We start from the raw sequence: 25,692 nt of genomic DNA, 5'->3' as shown, positions 1-25,692 counted from the left end.
TTTTGTTGTTATACAGAGCACCATATTATTTTTGTATTATTTAAAGCGTGTACATGAAACAAATATGAAAGTAGAAAAACAACTTAAAAAAAGTACTCCTCAGTTTTTATTTCAAACCAAGTAATAATTTTAATACAATAAAATAAGAAGATCAAACATTAAAAAAAAAATTAATTATTCCTGTGGGAATCTAATCAAATTTCGAGCTTTTGCTTTAGTGGTACCCATAAGCTTGCGCACAGAATAAAAATCAAAACTATTTGATGCTTTTTTAAATGATATTTTAATATCTTTAATGTTTCTGCAAAGCTTTATTATTTTTTTTAATAAGTTTTTTTTTAACAAGTTTTTTTCTTTTTTTTTTAATAATAGCCCAGTACTTTTTAATAACTCTCAATTCTGGGTAGTTTAGAGGATTTTCTGTTTTAAGCACAAATTTCACATAATTCTTTTTATACCATTCCATAGCTAGTTTACAATAATAAATTGAAGCTAAATTAGGCCAGAACACAGGTCTGTTGTTGTGTGATTTAATGAGAGGTAAAAGGCGTTTTTTGTAAACATTCTTTAACATATATTTGACCAGAAAGTGTGGATTGAGAAATATAAGGTGCTGATTTTATGCCGCAACTGCAAATAGCTTGCCAAATCAAAGCTTTTTTAGCGAACTTGTCATATTTTGTATATTTAAATTTTTTATCTGCTTTTCCTCTATATTTGGCAATATAATAAACAGCACCAGGAATTTGTTGATGATCGTACTTGATATAAGTTTCATCGTCTTTAATAATACAGAAATTTTTAGAAAATAAAATTGTCACAACTTTCTGCAGCGGGTTCTTGCACTTTTCTGTTGAGTTTCAGAACGGTTGGGCACTTTTTGTGCTTTGAAAGAATGAAAACCATGTTTGTTTTTAACTTTTGCAACAAAACTATGAGAAAATCCATATATTTTTGCGCTTTCTCTTAATGAAAGGCTTGGGTTATTCTTAAAACTGTTAACCTGTTTTCTAACTAGTTTTATATCTTTAAAACCTTCCTTTCTTCTACCACCAGATTTGCGTTTAATCGATTTTGTTTGAGAAAAACATTGAATAACACGACTAACGGTGTATGGATGTATTTGCAACGATTTTGCTATTGAATTGTAGCTACTATTAGGGTTTTGTAAATATTTGTACATAATTTTTTCTCTTATGTCTTCTTCTTTTATCATTTTTAAAACTAATTTCAAGTTAAATCCAAAAATTAACACATTTTTTTGAAACCACAACATGTTTTAAACAAAATACAAAACAATTAAAAAGATTTTAATACAACCACTGAAAAAAAATGATGTGCTTATTCTTAAATAGCCAGCTGTTTAGTTTTTCACAAATGACTACATAATTTTGGATATAAAACTAATCATTTTGTTAATATGTTTTCATAAACTTGATTTGAACTTTTTTTTTAAAGGAAAAAATTTTTGTAAAAGTTTAATATTATGGTTTAGTTTAAGTGACCTCTAAAATTTTTAGTATCCAAATGAAGCCTTTATACAAAATGGATTTATTAGCACCACTGTGAAAGAAATTGAACGATATATATAGACATTTAATTTTAAATGTCATTTATCAAAATGCCACAATATGCAATGTATTGGGCATCATTAAACAAATATAAAATGTTTTTATATCTGTTTTACAAAGCCAGTATTTGCACCTTAATGACTACTTTAAAAAGAAAAAAAAACTCTAAAATGAAAATAACAAATTATTTAAGGTACAGCCATTATTGAAAAATCTTAAAAGTGTAGTTAAACAAAAAGATTAGCTAAAAGCAAAAGTTGCAAAAAAGTTGCAGGATAAGACAATACAGTCCTAACCCACAAAATTTTTTCAAAATCAGGTGTTTTAAATTTCATAAAGAATTTTTTTATACTCATAGTTTTTTTTATATTGCAGCAAATAAAATTTATTTTATTTTATACAAGTTTATAAAAAGTTTGCATTTATTATTTATTTTATACAAATTTATTAAGTTTATTTTTATACAAGTTTATTAAGTTTATTTTTATACAAGTTTATTAAGTTATTATTTTATTAAGTTTGCATTTATTTATTTTATACAAGTTTATAAAAAGTTTGCAAGGTTTTGCAGCACTCAAACTTTAAGTTATTTTTAATCGTTATTTTTTCATTATTACAACTATTTGTGGGAAATACGCTCACCTTTTTACATAGTATACACGTTTTTACACAGTTATATATATATAAATTTGTGATTTTATTTGAATTCATAAATTATAAGTGTAGGAAAAAACATTTTAAAAAACCAAGTCTAAAAAAAAATGGAAAAAAAAAAAGACCAGAACTAAAATAAAAAACACCAGAACTAAAAAAAAAAGACCATTGATTGAGAAAAATTGCAATAAATCAGTTGAAAATGTAACTATCTGTAAAAAAAAGTCACATCTAAAAAAAATAATCTTGGAATCTTGGCAAAAATAATTAAGCAAAGAAGAAATTATTTAATTTCATAGTACCAAATATCCATATAAAATTTTTTTTAAATCAAGTAGCAAAATAACATAAAATTTTATTGTGGTTAAAGACAGTCAAACATAACATAGAAGTACACCCATTTAAATATATATATATATATATATATATATATATATATATATATATATATATATATATATATATATATATATATATATATATTTTTAAATGGTCGGAATCGGATTTGCCAGAATTGTTAATAAAATTTAATCTAGAACGAGAAATACATTTATGTAATTTTTCACCTTTAAGATTGAAAGTGAAAGGCTACACCTCAGCATTGTGGTTACATAACATATTTATAAGCTAAAATAATAACTAGAACTTGCAGTGTTCCCCTCTGGATCCACTTTTATTTCTTATTTATGTAAATGATTTCCAAAAGTTTTCAAACATTTTAAACTCAGTTTTACTTGCATATATATATAACTCAATTTTATTTGCAATTTATTTTATTCTAATGGAGATATTACCTTTTATTAATAATAGTAAACAAGGAATTTTTAAATCTAGCGGAATTGTTTAAGGCAAAGAAATTGTCATTAAATTTAAATAAAATTAATTATAATGAATACTAGTTATACTAACTAAATACTAATTATAATAAAGAAATTGTTCTATTAAAACTTCCTGATCTTTATATTGGAGTCATCATTAAAGTTTTTAGGAGTGATACTTGACAAAAACTTGACATGGAGAGAACACATAAAAACGATGGAAGATAAAATTTCAAAAAATATTGGCATACTATACAAAGCTAAGCATTTATTAAACCAAAAACTGCTTGAAAATCTTATATTTTTCTTTCATACATTGTTATAAAAACTATGCAAATATTGCATGGTCCAGCTCTAATGTAAGTAAAGTTAAAAAACTGCTTAGTAGGCAAAAACACGCTGTCAGAATTATTTCAAGTGCAGGACAATTTACACATTCCAAAGAACTACTTAAAAATCATCACACACTCAATGTTTTTCAGTTACACCTTTATCAAATACTTATATTTATGTACAAACTTCATCATAAAATAATATTTAGTACACTTTTCAATAAAATTAATCATGTGTACCCTACAAGATTTTCAAATTACAATTATGAGCAACCTAAAATGCACTATTTGGTTACCAAATTTTCTATTGCCATCAGAGGTCCTAAATTATGGAACACTTTATTAAATAACAAGTTGAAAAAGTGTTCTTCTCTTTCTCTAAAGTTTTAACCTGCATAAAATTTATATTTAAAAATAATACTTTGTTTACTATTTTTCCATTTAGAATAAAATTGAAATATTTACTATATTAGGCATCCTATACTTTTTAATTATTTAAAATTTAAGTAACATTTAAAATGAGACTGTTCTCAGAGGCAGATAACATTTTTGATGAAGAAAGAGCTAGTTTGTTGCCCAAAACTGGATAGCAACTCTTTTTGCACCAATATTTTCCTAAATTTCTAGAAATCTTACATAATTAATTACTGCAAATAAAGTTACATTGTATTTGTTAAGAGTTTTGTATTTTTTACCTAGGTTTACCTATATTTCTTCATTGCCCTGTAGGATAATAATTTTTTGATTTAATTTACACAGTCTGTGTCACATGTCTTTAAAAAAAAAAAATTCTGGCATTCCAGCCTGAAATATTGTAACTCCCGCTGGAACCAGAATGATCTAAAAAATCCAGGTGGAATGGAATTCCGATACATCCCTAGTTATGAGTGCAACCTTGTAGAACTTTTTTTTTTAGATTGCGTTAACAAGTATCAATCTCTTAGTGTAAATAAGAATGCTTTTATGTGCTTTTATTTAATGTTAATAGAATTAATTTGGCTTATTCAATAAAAATTTTATGCTTTTAAGTAAAGATTGTTGTAGTCTTAAAACTATTTTTATTTTTCTAATCAAAAATATTTAGTAACTTAACTTAATAATTTCAACTTAGGAGGTATTTAAATTTTTCATAATGAAGTTGGTGTATTCTTACTGATCAAATAGGATACCATTGCAGTTCTAAAAATAGATTTAATAACCTTTTCGCAAAGCTTTCTGGGAATAAAATGAGGACAATCAATACAAATTGCAAAAAAACTTAATACCAATTCTGAAGAAAATGTGTAAAAAAGTGCAATAAAACAATGTTATTAGGATTTATTCTCATCTGATTCTTGCTGCCTTGAACATTTTCCAGCTGGTTGAACAATTTCCAGCTGGTGTAATCTTAAAAAAAAACAGGAATAACTTAAGATTCGATGACAAACTTGGAAAAAGGATAAAAGAAAAATTTTTCAAAAAAAAAGCTTACAAAACTATAGATTTAATCAAAAGTTTACATCTTATAGATTTTCTTGTAGAAAAGAAAGAAAATAACATTAATATAGATGCAAATAATATGTATAATCATCATAACAAAGAAATTTGTAAACTCTTTATTAATTCTGATATAAATACAGAATGCAGCATTGTTGATTTTAATACTGGAAATAGCCATGATTTTATTGTTGATTTTCTGTATCATTTAGTTCTTTATTATATGAACATGAAAAACTTAATTTTATCACTTTAATGAATCTCAATTTTCTACTTTTATGACTTTCTTGGACCAGCAAGTTATCAACTTTCATATTTCAGCTTAAGGAGTGTGAGGTTTAAAACAAAGTCTTAATAGTTATCTGTAAAAAAGCAAAAACATGAATCAAATTTTATATCAGTGTAGTATTAGTGATGTGGCTATATTTCAGAAGTGTGGAACTATGGAGTTTATTAATTTTCAAGATTGTTTTCTTGTCTATAAAAGAATTTATAATTCAAGACTTGCTTTTACAGAAACAAGCAACTGTTTACATCGCACTATTTTTAAGTGTGTAAAAAGTTTAAAAAAGAAGAGGCCATGCAATCAAAAAGTAAAGTTTAAAAAAGAAGACGCCATGCAATAAAAAAGAAAAGTTTAAAAAAGAAGAGGCCATGCAATCAAAAAGAAAAGTTTGAAAAAGAAGAGGCCATGCAATAAAAAAGAAAAGTTTAAAAAAGATGATGTCATGCAATCAAAAAGGATTGTAAAAACCACAAGTTTATTTTAAACAATTCAATGAACATATTTATTTAGATTCAAATTAAAATAAACTATTTAATCAAAAGTTTGAAATACTTGATGTAGTAATGCTTTATTTATTGGCACTAGCATCTTAATTAGTTTATGTTACTTCATAATTGGTAAACTTTTAATAATGCTTGTGTGCTTGAATATTTTAGTAAAATTTAAATTTTGTTTTTACAAACTTAACTGTTTATTTATTTTGTTATTTTTTTTGCTAATTGCATTTTTTTCACTTTTTTTACTATGTGTATGTAAAGATAGGATCACTTGCAGCATAAAGTACATACACCAACTGATCAGTTTGGATAACACTTGCAGCATAAAGTGTATAAACCAACTGATAAGTTTGGATAAGAAAAGATACAACCCGTTATTGCCTTTTTTAATAGTGTATTAAATTAGATCATTTTACGTTATTTCATAACGTGAAAGGAAAACATTATTTTTCATATAGGATAAAAATATAAATCTTAATAAAAAAGATCTAGCTAGGTCAAATGGCATCCACTAGACACTGTCCAGTGAGATATTTTGATGCACACATATTATTATACAGACTATATATGCTGAATTGTAGTTAATTTCTAAGTGTTACTTAGTGTTAAGATGATACTAAAATTTCTGCAGAATCAGCAGAAGTTTCAACACATTTTTTGACTGATGGTCAATCCTTTTCTTATCTTTTTTGTTTTTGTTAAAAGATTAAAAAATTAAAAATGGAATTTTCTGCAAATGTGGCTCGAATCAACCAATTCAGTGATAGTAATTTAGTGAAAAGTAAATAATAATTTAATCATACAGTAAAAAAAATTTGAAAGTTACCTTCTAAAATCTTTTTAATATTATCTTTATTTTTCTTTTCATTTGGAGAATTTTTTTTTTTCATTTGGAGTTTTTCTAAAACCCTACGTTTTTCCGCTGTTCTTTTTACAACAAAATTAATAATACTCCCACAAACATTATCTGCTGTTACAACCTCACCTTCGTCAGAATTTTTTGAAGTTATTTCATTAATAACCTAAGCATAAAACCATAAATAATTGTCAAAAAAAATTTAATGAAAAATAATTTTTCACTATAATTTTTTACAACAAATGGCAAATTCGATTATAAAACAATTTTTTTTTTTTCCATTATAAAAAATAATATTAATTACCAATTTTTAAAATTAATTTAAATTGTAAAAACACAAGAGTCAGTTATTTCGAAAACCTCATTTTTGGATTTAGGTGTTGGAAAAAACAACCAAAGGTTAAAAAAATCCAAATCTGTCTAACTTTAAAAGCAATTATGCTGTTGGAAATTCACTTTAAATCCTCATACATTGAAATATGAAAAAAAAGGAAAAATTTATAAAAGCAGAATGAAGAAAAAGTTATGAATAAGTCTCTTATTCTGTAAAAAGTTGCTGTGAAATATATGTTGTGTTATACATAGCTTGTATGTTTGTTATACATAAAAGCTTGTTTAAAACACATTTTAATATTCTTTTACAATATGGAAGAATAGTTTAGTAAATTTTTCCAAAAAAAAATCATTAAACCATTTATTTCACTATAAAATATAGAAATTTACAATAATAAATTATAAACTTACATAAATTAGGCTAAGTGCCACTTCTCTAGTTAAAAACTAGTCAATAGAGTGACACCTTATAAAAGTTTACATTAAATAAAATAGAGAGAATTTAAAAATAAATGAATAAAAAGAAAAAAAAAGATGAACAATGAAAACTAACATAAGATAGTAAAAGAAATAAAGCTATTACCATTATCACTATCATTATAAATAATATTAATAAGTCAACTAAATAACAATAATAGTAATAAAGTTAAAAAAAGTAGTATGAAATAAAAAATAATAATAGTTTTATTAATACAGTAATATATTAAAGCAATAATAACAAAAGATAAAAATAATATAATAAAAATTTCATAATTCTTATTGGAAACAGGCTTTAAACTGTTTATTCAATTTAATTGGAGAATTTTTCGACCCCAAACAATGCAACAATACATTATATGGGAGGAGAACAAACAATAGTAAACTGATATTAGAATATGATGGGAAACAAAGTGTCCTATTAATAACAACATACTAATTTGGAACAGCCACAGTAAAAGGATGAGACTTAATTGAATGATGAGTAACACAAGAATGAATTTTAGTAGATGGTACAAAAGACACTAGCCTTTTAGAGCAGCGGTCATTATAGTATTTATAGAAAAGAAAAAGAGAAGAACCATTTAGATGATATGACAATCGTTGAAGATTGGCTGCAAGAACAGGTCCAACTATTTTAAAATGTGTTTTTGCACCTTGTCTAAAAATAAAAATGACATCATTCGAAGATTTGCTCCAAATACGGCAACATTCCATACAAGGATGGATTAGAGATTTATAGAGATAAATAATAGAATCCGGAGTAAGAAAGTGGCAAGCACAATAAGAGATACAACCTTAGCAGATGCTAATTTTGTAATAGATTTGATATATGATTTCCAAGAAAGTACAAAAATAAGAGTTTATCTTAGAAGACAAAGGGTAGATGACTCATTAAGTACATTACAGTTCATAAATATAATTACTATATAATAATAATATAAATATGAATTAATAGGAAGATCTAGATTATTGTGATAACAATTAGTTGAAAAAAGTTTTATCTGAGTTAAAGTTCACCAGCCACTAAGAGCCCTATGATGTAGCTTTTTTCAAGCTTAAATGTCCCCTTCAAGCAATCAGGGAGTGTTGGCTTTTTATCAAGACAAGAAGAAATGACACTTCAGATGAATTTTGTCTTTGTAAAGTTTCTTCTGTTTTTAACCTAAAGGTTCAACAAGCAAACTGCCTGTATATATTTATAATTATTATAACAATAAACAATTTTTTTGAGGCAAACTTACATTAAAAAAAAAAATACTCTTGTATTAATATTTGTACTATTTGTAAACTTAAATATTGTGTTCAAATATATATATATATAAACAAAATATCTATAAAAAAATAAACCAACCTTAGTCATTCTGTTTAATATTGCATCTTGACGCTCATGTGGTGTCAAATGTATTGTATCTACACTTGAAGAAATATCGGTTTCAGATTTACTTTTATCTTTTATTTCATTTTTTTCTAAACCATTGTTATATTCTGTTTCATTCATTTTTTCAGGATGTTTATTTTCAGAACTACCACTACTAGGTGTCAATTTGGTACCAGTACTTTTTTCACCTATTTCAGGACCTTTTGAAACAGAAAAAGTTCTTAAAGGAATCTCGTTTGAATTTTTATTTTCTAATAAACTTTCTTCATTTTTTTCCAAAGATTTTTTTGAACTTTTTTTGCAGTGCGGATCAAAATCTGTTTGATTTTGCTTAAATATGTCTTTATTACTTACATCCTGTGGTTCATTGTCTATTTTTATTAAATGTTTTTGATCATTGTATTCAATAGTATTTAATAACACAAGTTTAACATCTTCTTCAACAAGATGTTGAATTTCATCATTCTCATTGCAATAATATGGTTCGGAACTAGAAACAAAATAATTATTATTGGTGAAACAGTTGTTAGAATCAGGCATATTTTTATCTAAATTAGGGTTAATAAGTTTTTTGTCGTCATTGGATTTACTAGTGTTTTTTGTTTCGTTTGGATTAGATATATCAGTTTTTGGATTAAACATAGCAATGGCAGGGTCATAATTATCAGAAATTCCATCACTACATAGAAAGACAATATCATCTTTTTCAATTATGACAAAGGAGCAAGTGAGGTTACCAAGATCTGGGTTAAACCCATCTGCTGGTCCAAGAGACCCACCACTAAACCTCATATCTCTCTCCTTACCTATTGGATGAGAACCACATGTAACTTCTTTTACACCAGTTTTCTTATTATAAAAGTAAGCGTAAGAGTCACCAACATTTATAACACAAAGTGCCCACCTATCTTTTTTCTCCTGAAGCTGCACAACAACACCAACACATAATGTGGTTAAAGTAGCTTCTTTACCAACTATTTCATTCTGAGCCTTTTTGAAAGCTTCCCATATATGTTTGAACACATCCTTTGTTGTAAAACATTTATCAATATTCTTACATAAATAAACGGTTGCACCATAAACTGCAGAATTTGACGAAAGTTTAGATTTTTTTCCCCAGCTCACTCCATCAGCTAGAGAGAGTATACTACAACTTTGGTATGTTACAATTGCAAGAGCATCAGCTACTGGATCACCTGTGGAAATATTTGAGTTTAAATCTTTTTCATATAAACTTAAAGCATGACCATATGCAAATTCTTTTCTAGTATTCCAATCATAAATTCCTGAGAAAAATTATTATGATAATAAAAGAATGAACATAATACGTTATCTATAATAATATAATAGGCAATTACAATATACACATAACTTTATGTATTGTAACTGGCTAACAACAGTTATAATAATTAAGTTTAAACAAAATTACATAGAACTAATTATGTTATGCAAATTTTTAGCAAAATAAGTACCAGAAGCTTAAACATAAGTTATGTATAACACCTTACATCAATAATAATATTACTGAACTTAATAATAGTAGAACCTAAGCTTCCAAAACTTTAGATAACTATGTAAAACTATTGCATTGCCTTTGTAAAATTAAAAAAAATGTAGAGGTTATACTAAATATGTAATATTAGAAGATAATATATAACCAATTTATTATATTGTAATATATTTAAATCAAATTTTATGTAATATATAAAATAAAACTTTTCATTTTTTAAAATAAAATAAGTTTTAATTGCATCAATTTAAAATTAAACCTTGCGGAAGAAGAAGCAGAATTACTTCACTCTACCTCTTGATGGATGTTTAGTGTATGCATTTTTTACGCCTCACAATACCTCCTGATAATGTTTTGTGACTTTTTATATTAGCAGATAAGACATATAGTTGCAATAGTGGTAAAATGCCATTATATGTGCTACACAATTTACATGCAAAATATGTGAAATGCTTAAGGTTATTTTGATTGCATAAAATCTTATATTTTTTCATTTTCAAAAAGCAAATTGTTTTAAAATTATAACTGATAGTTCCATGTGCAACTTGTTTCTCTGCGCTCATGTTTTGACAGCGTCATCATGTTTTGACAGCATCATCATGTTTTGACAGCGTTATCATGTTTTGACAGCGTCATCATGTTTTGTCAGCGTCATCATGTTTTGACAGCGTCATCAAGTTTTGACAGCGTCATCATGTTTTGACAGCGTTATCATGTTTTGACAGCGTCATCATATTTTGACAGCGTCATCAAGTTTTGACAGCGTCATCATGTTTTGACAGCATCATCATGTTTTGACAGCGTCATCATGTTTTGACAGCATCATCAGGTATGACAGCATCATCATATTTTGACAGCGTCATCATGTTTTGACAACGTCATCATGTTTTGACAGCGTCATCATGTTTTGACAAGTTTTGAATTAAAGGGTTGAGAGAGCAACAATTTTGAAAAGAAAAAAAAACTTTTTTGAATAGAAAAATTTTTAATTCTACGTTCAAAATGTTCATTTATAACAGAATCCTTTAGATCTCCTGTGCTACGAAAATTCAGTACTGTTTTTATGTTTTAGATCATGGTCTGCTATCTATTAAATTACTTATTATTAAGGTTTACTTTAAAATATTAACAATTAAAAACAACTTTTAAAAAAAAGTGTTGTTTTCACTTGAATCAAAAATTAAATTAAAAGTTTTATAGCCCAATCAAAATGTTTAAAATTTAAATATTATAGAATTCTAAGTGTAAAAGAAGTTAAACAAATCTAATTTCAATACACATAAATATGTTAGTACATAATTTGCTATATAGGAAATACATGGTTGTTCACGTATTTGTAAATAAGTATGTTTAGTAGTATTTTTTATATTTTAGAGTTTTCATTGTATATTTTCAGCACAAAGTTAGTTTATACACTAATTTTAAGATTTTTTGGATTAATAAAAATTCATATAATCATTAGTGTTTAAGATGAGGTTTTTTAGTAAAGTTTTCAGAGAATTTAATTTAAATAACAGTATAAAATAAACTTTTTGTCAAGTGATAAAATAATTTTATAATTATAATTATTATAATTATAAAATCTTTTAATTATATAATCTTTTATTCTTACTATAGAATGCGTAAAATAAAAGTTGTAAAATTGGATATTAAATATGAACAATGAGTTGAATAACTGAACCATGGCAACAGCATATTGTGAAAGCTGTCAAAAGTTAAACTTTAAGTATTATAATTTGAAAACATGTTTGAAAAAAGTTAAAAACTGTAGCTTTGAATTTCTAAAAAAATTAAACAAACTTAAAAAACACAATTGAGTGTTGGAATGGAGATAGTAAACAAAAGCACTTAAAAAAAATCTCTAAATTGAACTTTTTTTAACATGTCAAGAATTATTTGCTTAAAAGCCACGGGATATATAACCCAAGTTTTTAAATTTGAAATCCAAATTAGAATTTAACAATTTTAATAACTTTATTAAAAAATTTATTTCAAAATAAGATTTTAAAACTTTATAACAATATCTTTGAATGAATTTATAAATTTTTTTTATCTTTTTTTTATTTAAATTTGTCTTTAACAAACTTTAATAAATAATCTAAAAGCTTTTTACATTGTTTTTTTACTTTCTAAAATTTTAATTAAAAAAATAATAACAAAAGTAAATTGTTAAGACATATTTAATGTAAAATACCTGAAAGTGAGAGATCCGGCAACTTCTACGTTTTTAAAATTAAAAAATTGTCTCTGTAAAACTTGTTTAGAGCTTATCATGGGGCAGGAGGAAAAAATTAAATAGCAATATAAATGCAATTAGGATAATTACAATGAAATAAAGCAAACAAATAAAACGTTAAATATTGAATTTTGCATATCCTATCCTCAATGTTTTCACACATTTTTCTGGCCTTACATATAATAGAGGAAAACCTAAAGACATTTGACTGGTTGACAGTTTCAATAACTTATCTTAGTTGTACTGCTTGTAAGTCCAAAAATTATTTAGATGCCAAAAAAACTGATTAAAATTAGCTAGCAAGTAGACACTTAGTAACATCAAAAAGTCAAGTAAAGAAAAAAACACTAAAAAAAACAACAACAACAACAACAATCATTAAGGTTTTATGTGATTAACTACTAGCTGCACATAAAGAAAAGGATTAACTACTAACTGCACATAAAGAAAGCTTGAAAAACTATTACTCTGTATAAAAAACAAGCTATAGAGATATTTAGTTTAATAAAGATGAATTAACTAATGTATTTTGCATTATGCATGGCATTCGAAAAATGAATTTTTTATTTTCTGATTTGAAAAAAGTAATTGCTCTTTAGTATATTTTTGACAAATCAATAAAGACAGCCTTTTTTATAGTAATATCTTTTATAAGCGCTTTACATAGTTTTGGTTTTGACAATAATTTTTATCACATAACTACATTATTTATTGTTACATAATTGGGTTTTACTTGAGATGATTCTTCTAATAAGTTTGAATAAGTTTACTTCTGAATCAGTTTAATGTATAAAATTAAATTCTATAGAACAAAATCTATATAAGCAGATAATTGACATTCAGCATGGAATCTTTGATTGCTGTCTATTATATAAGCAGATAATTGACATTCAGCATGGAATCTTTGATTGCTGTCTATTATATAAGCAGATAATTGACATTCAGCATGGAATCTTTGATTGCTGTCTATTATATAAGCAGGTAATTGACATTCAGCATGGAATCTTTGATTGCTGTCTATTATATAAGCAGATAATTGACATTCAGCATGGAATCTTTGATTGCTGTCTATTATGCAGCATCTTATCTTTTATGAATCTTCATTAAACATGAAAATCTAAAACATTATGAAAGAGATAGAGTGCAATACAAAAAAATAGTGCATGACACCAACTTCATATTAAACATGGGGCCTAAGATATATGCTACAACAGAAATAGCTATAAGCTTTAAAACAACTTTCTAAAAAGATTAAATTTTCACCTAATTGAAGAATTTTGTGAAGTGTAATTCAATATATGAGAAATAAATTCAGTAAAAACTATTTGCAAATACTTATTAATTTTCAACAGAAATATTTTTAATTTAGAGACATCAAATTGCAAATAAGTGATGAAAATCAGAAAGAGTTTATTAGAATATTAAGTGAAAAAAGTGAAAATAATATTGGGCCTAGCCCGTAAGTCAACAAAAGCTGCACATAAATTGTTTAAAAAAAAGAACACAATCCAGGAGAAAAAAAATTTGCTAAAAATTTTGCCAACTTTTGTTAAACAAATATGTTTTTCAAAGTAATGTCCATGCTTTGGATGACACTGAACAACATTTGTTAAAGTATAGCAGTCCAAGCATTTCCCCAGTACTTTGCCACTGTTGACTGTAATAAAACTCTTAATGATCGCCAGCTTTTGAGCACTGATATAAATGCCTTAATTGCTTATACAGCAAAATGCAGGCAGTTCTTCTCCACTATGAACACATTATTGCTTTCTTTAGAAAACTCCATTTTAATAACAAAAACTGTGTCAAGTTTAAAAATTATTTTGTTTTTAGGTCCGTCAATTAATAAATTTAATATAAAATTATCTAATACAGTGGTTTGTAAAAAGATGCTAATTTCAGAAATTGTTCTTACATTAAAGTTTATGAATGAAGGTGAAATATTTGGAAAAATATTTCAACAAACATATTTTATTTAATTTATAAAATTAACAAATGTAAATAAATGGTAAAAACTTATGCCTTTTAATTGGCAATTAATTATGAATTAAGGTCATTATTATACAGTGAGTTTCTCTTAAGAAAGACTGACCCATGGGTATTGTTTTTACTATAAGTGTTTATAATCCCTTCTTATACTAAAAACGAAATTTATAATATCTTTCATACAGTACAAAACTTGTAGCTGATTTTTTTAAAATAAGTAGGTGGTTACAAAATCCTCAGTCAATCTAGTGGCACTGCTTTCATGTTCTACCTAAGAGTAAGGCACTGCTTACACTACCTATAGGTAGTGTAAGCAGGAAGCCCTTAAATAGGGCCATTTAAGCCAGTCAATGTATGTATACTTCTTACATGTTCTAAGTATTCATTCACTTGATGAATATACACTTCCTGCTTGTTCTACCAATTTAATTCAGTCAATGTATGTACACTCCCTACATGTATGTACACTCCCTACCTTTTTACAATGTATTCTCATTAGTTTTTACAATGTATGTACACTCTTTTTACAATGTATGTACACTCCCTACCTTTTTAAGTCAGTCAATGTCTGCATACTAAGACAGTCACTTTTTGACTTTTTTTTTCAGAAAATATGATGGCCATGGTCTTACACTATGAGAAAAAATATGAAATGAGTAAATATATATTTATTTTTGGTTTCTTATGAAAAAACATCACCCATCAAAAAATATAAGATATGTTTACAGGGATGGAACTTCTGTTTTTTTCTCAGTCGCATCACAGTGGGGAGTGACACCTGTTGGACAAATGGAATATTGTATGTATCTTACTTGAGTCCTCAATTATGATAATTAGAAGTTCCGCATTTTTAATTTTTTGGGTATTTTTTCTTGAGTAAAAAAACTGAAAAAAAAGTATTTAATACTAAAATACAAGAAAAATAACTGTTTAATTAAAAATTAAATGATTAATAAAAAAAGTGTAATTGACGATAGAGAAGTAATCAAATGTCAAAAACATATTACAAAATGTTAAAATCAAAAGTTAAAAACTGTTAACAAACGTTATTCAGTAATTCTATTTTATATTTAGTTACAAAGAGATATTGTATCTTAAAATGATAAAAAAAGAAATTAATTATCTAATAATAAAAACTTTTCAACAAACCTTGAAATGAAATTTCATTGTGTAACAAAAATACTTAACGCTAATAAATATAACTCTAACTCTGCTTTGACATTATTAAAAGTTTTACATAATTAAAAGTTAAATTACATCATTAGCATATTTTAAAGTACAAAAAACTGTGTCAAAAATCATTTAAACTAATACAACAAAAATTACTGATGAAATCTAAATTTGATATATGAAAAAGATTTACTCATAATTTATTTATTAAAACAATCTTAAACTTAACATAATCTTTTGTTTTTTTATCATAATTTACTTACTTTCTAATGTATTGAACTATTTTCAATAAAGATTATAAAAAACTTATAGATAGATTTTATCAGTTAGCAATAAGATATTTGTAAACATAATATATGTTCATAAATAAAATACATCAAAAGAACTTTAAGCGATATTGAATTTTTAAGAAAAAAAAATTAATACATTTGTGACAAGAATTCTCTTTAAAAAAAATATTTCTTTGTTTTTAAGGAAAAAAAAATTTTTTTATTTGTTTTCACATATTATGATAAAGAGATTTATGTTTTGCATAATAAATTAGTTAACAGATAATAGGAAAAAAGTTTTTACTTAAAAAAGTATTGCAAAACTATTTTACATTACTTCAAAACTAAACTTAAATCTTTAATTTTTAAAATCCTATAATATTTTAATACTGAATTTAATGTTGCTGTTCCATTACTCATTCATGCATGTTTTGATAGAACTTATGACAGCCGTTAGACCTGGGTTGCACCACTTTTTTTATAAGAAAATGTAAACGAAAGTGTATGCAAATATCTAGCTTATGTAAACTTTAAATTATGTAATGCTAAACATATATCACGTTTTACAGTTATACTTTTACTTGAAAATTGCATTACAGCAACATCTCTTGAATTTTGATTCATAGCAATAATTTGCCATTTTATAAAGTTTTTTCTTTATTAGATTGTATTAAAAAATTCTTCAAACAATACACCTTTGCGGCCAAAGTGGTTAGGTTGTAGTATTCTGAAGTGAAATGCCGTGATTTAAATCCTTGTGCTTCCTTTTTTTTTTTTTAAATCTTTTTTGATTTTTAAAAATACAAATTAAAACATTTTTGAAGTTCTATTGATATTTTTACTTTTATTTAAAAATTGCATTGCAACAAAATCTCCTTATTTTTGATTTATAGCGTTTATTTGCTGTTTTATAAAGTAAAGTTAAAGTGTTAAAAAAAGGCAGTATAGTGTGCCGAAGTGGCCGAAGTGGTTAGCTCGCTGCACTTCTGAAAAACAATGCAAGGGTTCAAGTCCTGTCATTAGTATATATAAGTCCTGTCATTAATATATATAAATCTTGCCATTAATATATATATAAATCCTGTCATTAATATATATAAATCCTGTCATTAATATATATAAATCCTGTCATTAATATATATATTTTAAAATATTTTTCATTTTCTACTGCTTTCTAAAAATATTGACCATATAAAGAATAAGTATAGAAATGGTCGGGGTGGAACACACATGACTCATATTATACAGGTCATGGTTCATTCATGTTCTTGTTCCTTTATGTTAATACAATCATATTGTACATTATCAAACCCAGCAGCTCCAAGTACTGAAACTGGTGTTTCCCGTTTTACTTCAGTTTGTAAGAGCTTTATAAGTAAGCTTTTGTAACTACTCTGCATTTGGTCTAGTAGCACTATGGTAGTTAAGAAACAAGTATATGGTTTTCCATTAACTGCATAACTAATGTATAATACACATTGTTTTAATCTTAACATCCCTAGTTTTGTCTACAATAAAAAAACCTTGTTTTATAAATACCTTTTCTAAGATCACTTAAAAATATATCCATTATAGCTCTACTAAATTCAAGTCCAGATTTTCTGTTGTGATATGTGTTTCCTACATCCCTATGTATACCCTGATAGCTTTAAGCATTTAAAAGATGGAATTTGAAATTTGTAAATAGTTTTTTTTACTAAAATTCTATACATGCTTAAAAATAGTGTTTTTAAGTGTGTTTTTTTATTTTCTGTAAAAACAGACTGAACTTGCTTTGCTTCACATACACCAGTTTTTTCTTCCAATGACTATTTTTTCATTCTTTTAGCAGCTGTAACTTTATGCTTAGAGAACCTTCACTCATGATATAAGTTGCTTAATTTTGAGTACCAGAACCAAGAAAACTCTGTAAGTGAAGCAATCAGAAATGTTTTTTTTTGTTGTAGTCAATATCTGTTTTGTTTTATTTCTTTTCGTTAATCATATTTAATAAATAATGAATGAAAATGAAATTATGAAAAAAAAATAAAAATGGTTCCATTAATTCCATTGTGTTTGCGTGCATCATTAATAACACAGGTATGCAAATTAAAATTATAAATTTTTTTTAAAAATAGTAATGGGTGAACTACATGTAGGGCTCGGAAACATTGTATGCGCAGATATAGTGAAGATGAGAAGCAATTGTTTGCAAAATGAAAAGCCGAATCATCAATCAACTTCAACAACAGCATCATCATTCAACAACAAACTCAGCTGAAGCATACGAAGTAGTTGACAATGTGGTGAATCCTGAAGAATCAAAAAAGAAATCGATATGAAATTAGCAAATTTCTTATTACGAACTGGAATATCTCTTCTTCTTGTTGAATCTGAAGCTGGATTAAGTGCTTTGATTAAGGATTTAATCAAAGCATTTATTCCATCGTATGCACCATCAATACCATGCGGTAAAACGCTGTCATGTTTGCTTCTTGATAAAAAGTATGCAGAACGCTCTGCTAAATTGGAAGAAATTCTCGAATCATCTGAAAAATTTAACGCTCGTCAGTGATGGTTAGACAAATATTGGTGGCAATCATATAGTGAATTTTTATACCAAAGCATCAAATACAAAACCATTTTTCTAAACTTCCATCAACAGATTGGGCATAATTCAAAACGCTGCAGCTGCAACCCTAACCCTAATTGCTGCAGTGAAAGATATCGAATATCCTTCTAACATCATTGGAAGACTTGAAAATGATGATGCTCCATTATCTTTGGTGTTTTGAAAATGATGATGCTCCATTATCTTTGGTGAAATGTACAAGAAATTCGCTAAGTAGAAAACTATTTAGGAAATGGTTATAAAGCGCTTTAAATTCCTTGTCACCTCAAATATGGGAATTGCCTATAAGTTGACACCGAAGTATGCTGCAGAAGGATTCTATTTTGGTGAGGATAAGACTGATATAACCAGTTCAATTTCAGAATTAGCCTCCAAAACAAATCCAACAATTGCTGAGATTTTGTTGGAGAAATGACAACACTGACAGAAAAAAGAAAAGAGACAATTTTCAAAATGAGTGCAAAGAATTATTGGAACATTGCTAATCCTCAGAAATATATAGCAGTCTTTGAAGTTGCAAAATCTATTGTTGAAATAATTTGTTCGTCAGCGACAGCAGAGAGAATTTGGTTGATTTTTTGATTTATTCATTCATGATTGAGAAATCGCTTGACAAACAAGCACATAAAAAATTAGTTTTCATATATACCAATAGTTATTTGATGGATACAAAAGACAAAAATGACATTTTAGAGGAAGGACATTTTAATTATTTTAGAAGAGCATTTTAATTATTTTAATTATTTTAGAAGGAGCACTTCTCAGCGAGTTTGAGTGTAAAAAAATTATAGATGAGCAAATGTAATACAAAAATAAATTAAATAATTAAGTTTTTTGATAGAAATTTGTTTAAAAATTATTAAAATAATTTGAAATATTTACTAATAAAATTAATTACAAAAAACCAAATGAAAAATTATTTCTTTTAATTTTAAGTCACCTATGTTTAATTTAAAAAACATTTTCTTCTACATTTGACAATATTTAGTTAATTTTACATACCATTCATCTGTTAAATTTGTATGCGTATCATATGCATATTGTGTGCATAATTTATTGAATGGTATGCGCGTATATTTGCCGATATGCGCATAAGTTTCGAACCCTAACTATATGTATTTCGATATGCTGTATTCAAGAATGACATCCGCTTCAACCCATCACATAAAGATTTCAGCAAAGTGTAAATTAAAGTATAGGCAAAAGCCATCTTACACTACTTCTGTAGGGAATGTTCAAAAGGAAAAAAGTCATATAATTATACAAGTTTAATTTTAAGTAATAAAATATTTTATTTACATTATATACAATTATAAATGTTTATAAAATCTGTTTGTTTTTTTTAGTTTTGAAGCTTTGTTTTATGTTTTTTTCTTTTGTGGGGCATTATACTTTTCCTATGCAACATCCAGAAGTAGTCACCCATCATATTTGTATCCCATCAACCTTGATACCTTCTCTCCATTTCCTTGATATCTTGGTGAAATGTCTCATCTTGCTCTTCACTAACTGCACCAAGATTTTTCTGGAAGTAAATTAAATAGGAGTTCAAAACTCATTGAGCATCCCATACTTTTAAAACTGCACAAAATTTTAAAGTCCAGGTCCTTCTGATTCTCTAGAAACTTTGTAACTACATCTTTAAAAAAATTCCATGCTGACCTCTCAACATCATTCATCACATTTTCAAAGTTGCTATCTTTCATCAGCTTACAAATGTCAAGACCAACAAAAATTCCCTATTTCAGCTTTGTTTCAGACAGACAAGGAAACTTGCTTGAAAAGTATTTAAATGTCTCGTCATTTTTTGGCAATGCCTTCACAAACTGCTTCATTATACCAAGTTTGATATGGAGCAGTGGGAGAAAGACCTTTTTAAGATCAGCCTAAGATTTTAAGGCACGTTTTTCTCTCTGATCTTCAATGTTCTTTTCGGCCACGCTTTCTGGTTCCAGTGTTTAGCTTTAGCACGACTAACGGGTGATGCGGAAGTTATCGGACAAAATAAAAACAGGCACATTTGGAGGATTGGATTCTTTATCAATGTAATAGACATATTGGTCCATCCAATTTAGAGAATCTTTAGAATAATGAGAACTTGCTAAATCTGGCCAAAAACAATAGTTAAAGTCTCCATGATACTTGTGAATAAATGGAAGAAGTCGTTTTTCTAAACATTCATTAATATAGATTGATGAATTGATCGCTACAGCCTTAGAAGTGCGAAACAATGGCTCGGACATACCACAGTCAGATATGGCTATCCACATTAGTAATTATTTTGGAAATTTCTCTTTTCCTATAAAACGAACACTTTCTGGGCATGTCTTTTTGTTGTTTGTGTAGTATCCAGAATTTCCAGGCATGTTGTCCCCTGCAAAACAAAAGTATTTTTCGTCATCGATGACTAGAAGCAATTTTGTGTTATAGAGTTGGTTAACTAGTTTCCTGCTTCTTTTCTTTGCTTTTATTTGTTGTTCTATAGTGTATTTTAGAGTCTTTTCACGTTTTCTATATTTAATATTCATTTTTTTTAACTGACAACCAATTGTCGATTGATTTTCACCGAATTTAATGCCTATTTTTCTCTGACTGACCCCTTTTCGATTGTTGACAAGTCTCGTTAATTCGGCTTCCTTTTCTCTAGTCCAGGATGTCGGACGACCAGGGTGCTTTCTATCAGAAAACGATTGAACAGTTTCAAGTCTTTTTAGGTTATCATATATTGTACTTTGAGCAAATCCTTCCTTTTCAAAATGATTTACGATTTTTTTTTTTTTTTTGATATTAGGTTTATTTACAAAAAACATTTTTAGTCGCTTTCGAAAAGATTCTCGTTCAGCTGCATTTAACCTCATTTTACCACAAAAACTGATTATTATGCTCAAATAATAATCAGTTTTTATGATAAAATTAAAGATAAACCACAAAAACTAATTATTATGCTCAAATAATGAAATTAGGATTTGTCCGATAACTTCCGCATCACCCGTTATCCAATTCACAAAGAAAACGGAAAGTTTTGTGTAACCACCTTGCTGTCCAAGTATCATAGAAATTACTTTAATATCCCACAAACTGCCCAATTGGATTCCTTGTACTTAAACTTATTCAAGATCAATGCCAGGTTACCATAAGTTTCTGACAAATGTCCTGAATGACCAACAGATATTGATGCGTACTTATTCCCATTGTGAAGTAAAACAGCTTTTAACTTCTTTTCAAGGAATCAATAAACAGTCTCCAAATTTCAGCTATATGTTGAACTTTGAACGTGGACATTAAACCATTAATATTAGAATAATAGACTAGCTTACCATCTTGAAAAAAATAAGGCTAAAAATGTTTTTCTCTGTTTCTATACCAAGAAAAAGAAGTTCCATTTATTATTAAACTCTTCTCTTGCAGCCTGGATCCTAGTAACTCATCAGATTGTTTTGGGAGTCCAAATCTTGGTGCAGGTTATTTAATTCAGCTTGAGAAAATTGTTGAGGTCCACTGGAGTTGCCGACTTGAAACTCATCACTAGAACTTTCTTCTGATTCACTCTCTCCAGATCATGGGAACACCAAAACAAAAAGAATTAACTTGACCTTTTGACCACATTCTAAGTTCTTCAACAAACCCTAAAAAACTACATGCAGAGTTTTGTTTCTGAATATAAAGCATAAATTGAGACTTTTAGGAACTTTGCAATTCAAAAATTGCATAAAATATATTCCTTACATAAATCTCTTTTTAAGATTATTAAAATTTTGAACAACATGCCAACTTAGTATAGGAACTTTTTATTAAAAATAATGATCTGAAAACCAAATGTCCAGCCAAATAAATGACTACAAATAAATGAACAAGTCTGCTGTCCAAATGCAGTGCCCAATTTTCATCCATCAAAGTTCTCTTCATATTTATTTTCATGTTTTCAGCCTGTTTCTTGATTGTTTTCAGAATTCCTGCAATAGAGGGCATGGGTAAACTGAAACCATCAGAAAATAATGCAGACACTTTCCTGATACTTATTTTAACACTACTGACTAAAACAAGTGCCTATAGAAAGGTGTGATAACAACAATTGTAGAAAGGTGTGATAAGACAATGACTTTTTTTTTAGGAAGCTCATAGAATTTGTCATAGTGTCTGAGTTGTTTTCTAAGTCACTAGACAAGAGCGTTTTTTTTTTTTTTTTAAAACGTCTTCGCTTCCAACAAGGCTGCAGGCAGCCACTAATTAAAGTTCAAAGTTACTGAAAGAAAAAAGATGAAGATTGTAGAGCAAGATACTGATTGACGGACGACTTAAAGAAAAAAATTGAGTTTTATCTGAATTAAAGTTCACAAGCTCAAATGCCCCCTCCAAGCAATCAGAGGGTGTTGGTTTCTTATCACAACAAGAATAAATGGTGGTATCATCAGCAAACAATGCCACCTTAGATGTGAGAATATCTGGAAGATTGTTAATGTAAATTAAAAAGAGGAACCCCTGAAGTTACAGAATAAGAAAAAGAGTACTGTCCATCGAGGACAACTTTTATACTACGATTGGAAAGGAAGGATTCAATAATCCTAAAGATGTTGCCGGATACACCATAAGAAGAAAGCTAATGGAGAAGACCAGCATGCCAAACTTTATCAAAAGCTTTTGAAATGTCAAGAACGATGGCCATAACCTCTCAACCTTTATCTAATGCAGGATAAAACCTATCAGTTATTACTGTTAGCAAATCAGCTGTAGAACGAGAAGATCAAAATCCATATTGATGGTCAGAAAGTAAGTTATTAGATTCAAGATGAGAAATTAAGTGTTTGTTAATTGAAGACTCAAAAACCTTGCTTATGATAGGAAGAAGACTAATGGGACGGTTTTTAGACGAATCAGATCGCTCTCCAGAATTTTTAAAGATAGGGATAACAGATGCCGTTTTCCAGCAGGCTGGAAAACAAGACTCTGATAAGCACTTGTTGAATAGTTTTGAGAGTATAGACAACAGCTATATCAGGTAGAAAGTTTTTGCCAAGGAATCAGGGAATGACATTGTGACAGAATAATGAACTGAACGAACTCCTTTATTGTTCTACAGGTCACTAGTGTAGTACATTTAGGTTATAAAAGTGTAGCACATTTAGGTTAAAAACTTGATTGATGCACGGATTAAGCATTTTATCATAGTGTACTCCACCTTTCTTTTACTTAAAACTTGCTTTTTATATTGCTGCTTATCTTCCCCGCAAAGCTACTCTCAATTTGTACTGGTGATGTCAAATTTACCAGCAAAAGTTACTTTTTAATCATTTTGACCAGGACACTTTATAAAGGTGTCATGTTTAGATATTAAATTTTCTGCTCTTTTCAGTATAGACTTCAATTTTACGATGAGGAAATTTAATTTTTTGGTCCCAAAGATTCTAATTCTTCAGCGATCATTTTAAATCTTTTGTGACACTTCTAGTTTTTTTCAAGATAATGGTATCTGTCAATGATAGCACTTTTCTTAGGTATTTTGCAGTAATTCTTAATATATGTGGGACACTTTTCTAGTCGTGGACAGGAAAGACATGCCATCGCACGCTATTCCTGACCACGCATTTCATTTTTTTTTGCAACAACTTGACCATGTCTTTTAAGATTTTTGAAAAAGTTTCAAAAATAAAGTAAATAATAAAAAGTTAAAATAAAGTAATAAAGAGGAAATTTAAGCAGCCGCAGTGGTTAACACACCAACCTCTAGTTTCTGAAACAAACGCGCTTGCCTCAGAAACTAGAGATCTGTGGTTCAATGCCATCTCTGGGCAAGTTTTATAACATCAGTAAGGAAGGAGGCATGAACTTCCTTTCAAATGCATTCAGCGGTGCTCTGTGATAAAAACCTAAGGATTTCTTGGGGCACCTAAATTTTTTTTTGTTTTTTTTTGTTATTCACCTCCTCTACAGATGAGGAGGCTACTTAATAGTGGTTATAGCCCTCTCTCAACTCTATAACTTCGAAACACGAACCTTGACGAACAAGGCCGCTGCGCGGAGAAACAAGTTGAGCGCGGTACTACCAGGGACGTGGTGGGGATCAAACTCGGAACCTCTCGCTTATGAAGCGAGCGCTTTACCACTAGACCACTACCGCATATATACCACTACACAATACTGCAATATAGAAGAAAAAAAATTGCTCTTAATTATTGTGTACTATAAAAAACATTTTATTTAAATTATCAAAAGTTATTAATATTTTACAAATTTTTAATATAATTTGTACAATTAATTTTATACACAACAACGAAAATGTTTCAATAAACTTTTAGTTTAATACAAAAATTTAATAGTTGAAAATATAATAAAGTTATTTTTCATAATGCTCTCTAATGAAATGTTTTAACACTGTGCTAAACGCTTTTAAACAAAGTTTTATTATTTATGATAATTTATTATGCTATTAAAAAAATTATAATAAAATATTAAATAAAATTTTTATTTATTTCAAAAGTATTTTTTTCTAAACAATGAATGTAAATGTTTTAAAACAATTTATTAATTTTATAAACAACGACAACAACTATGTGTTTTAATTAACATTTTTTTTGTAATTTATAAAGTTAATATAGTTGAAAACATAACAAAGTTTTTATTTTGTTTTAAACTTTCTAATTAAATGTTTTTATACTACCTTAATATAGAAATTATTTAGTATAAAAATACTTAATTAAAAAGTTTACAAATATTTTTTGAACGCTTTTAAATAAAGTAACAAATTTTAATAATTGTTTTAAAAAACATTAAATATAAATTAAGAATATTTAAAAAAATTATATTTAATTTAAAAAATTTGTTCATTTTATAATTGTTCGAATACAATTTTATGAAAGATTTTATTTTATGATAAATTTTTTATTTAAATAGTTTGCTTAATACTGTAAAAACATAAGAGTTCGCCTTATATTATAAAAACATTAAAAAAGATTAAAACTAAAAGAAAAAACTTTAAAGATATTCAACCTTAACATAATTATAAGCATAACTTAGCATTTGTCTACTAGTGTTTTAATTTTTCAGTTTTATATTAGTCAACTTTTTTTTTAAAGCTGTAATTTTTAAATAATTTTTTTTTTTTAATATCTCCTTCGTTATGATTTTTTACCTTTTTTTATTGTTTAAGTTTGTTTGTTTATCCAGACTTTATTCTTTTGTCAGGTTTTTTAAGCACATTTTTTAAGCATTAAAAAGCCACAATCAAGCTTTAA

The 25,692-nt window shown here is 27.2% G+C and overlaps 1 protein-coding gene across 4 annotated transcripts in view; it reads right to left on the bottom strand.

Annotated features, from left to right (window-relative positions):
* The window catches only part of LOC136082297 (uncharacterized), a 68,566-nt gene that overhangs the window by 22,554 nt on the left and 20,320 nt on the right, over window positions 1-25,692 (bottom strand). For all 4 annotated transcript variants that reach the window (XM_065801080.1, XM_065801079.1, XM_065801077.1 and 1 more), the window contains exons 3-4: window positions 8,655-9,967; window positions 6,461-6,656 (exon numbers count right to left, since the gene is read on the bottom strand). In XM_065801080.1, coding sequence (XP_065657152.1) covers window positions 6,461-6,656; window positions 8,655-9,967 — 1,509 coding nt within the window. The remainder of the gene's footprint in view (window positions 1-6,460; window positions 6,657-8,654; window positions 9,968-25,692) is intronic.

This window comes from Hydra vulgaris, chromosome 07 (assembly GCF_038396675.1).
Source record: "Hydra vulgaris chromosome 07, alternate assembly HydraT2T_AEP".
Taxonomy (NCBI): Eukaryota; Metazoa; Cnidaria; class Hydrozoa; order Anthoathecata; family Hydridae; genus Hydra; species Hydra vulgaris.
Note: the sequence above shows the minus strand (reverse complement) of the source record. Positions and strands in the feature narration are given on the sequence as shown.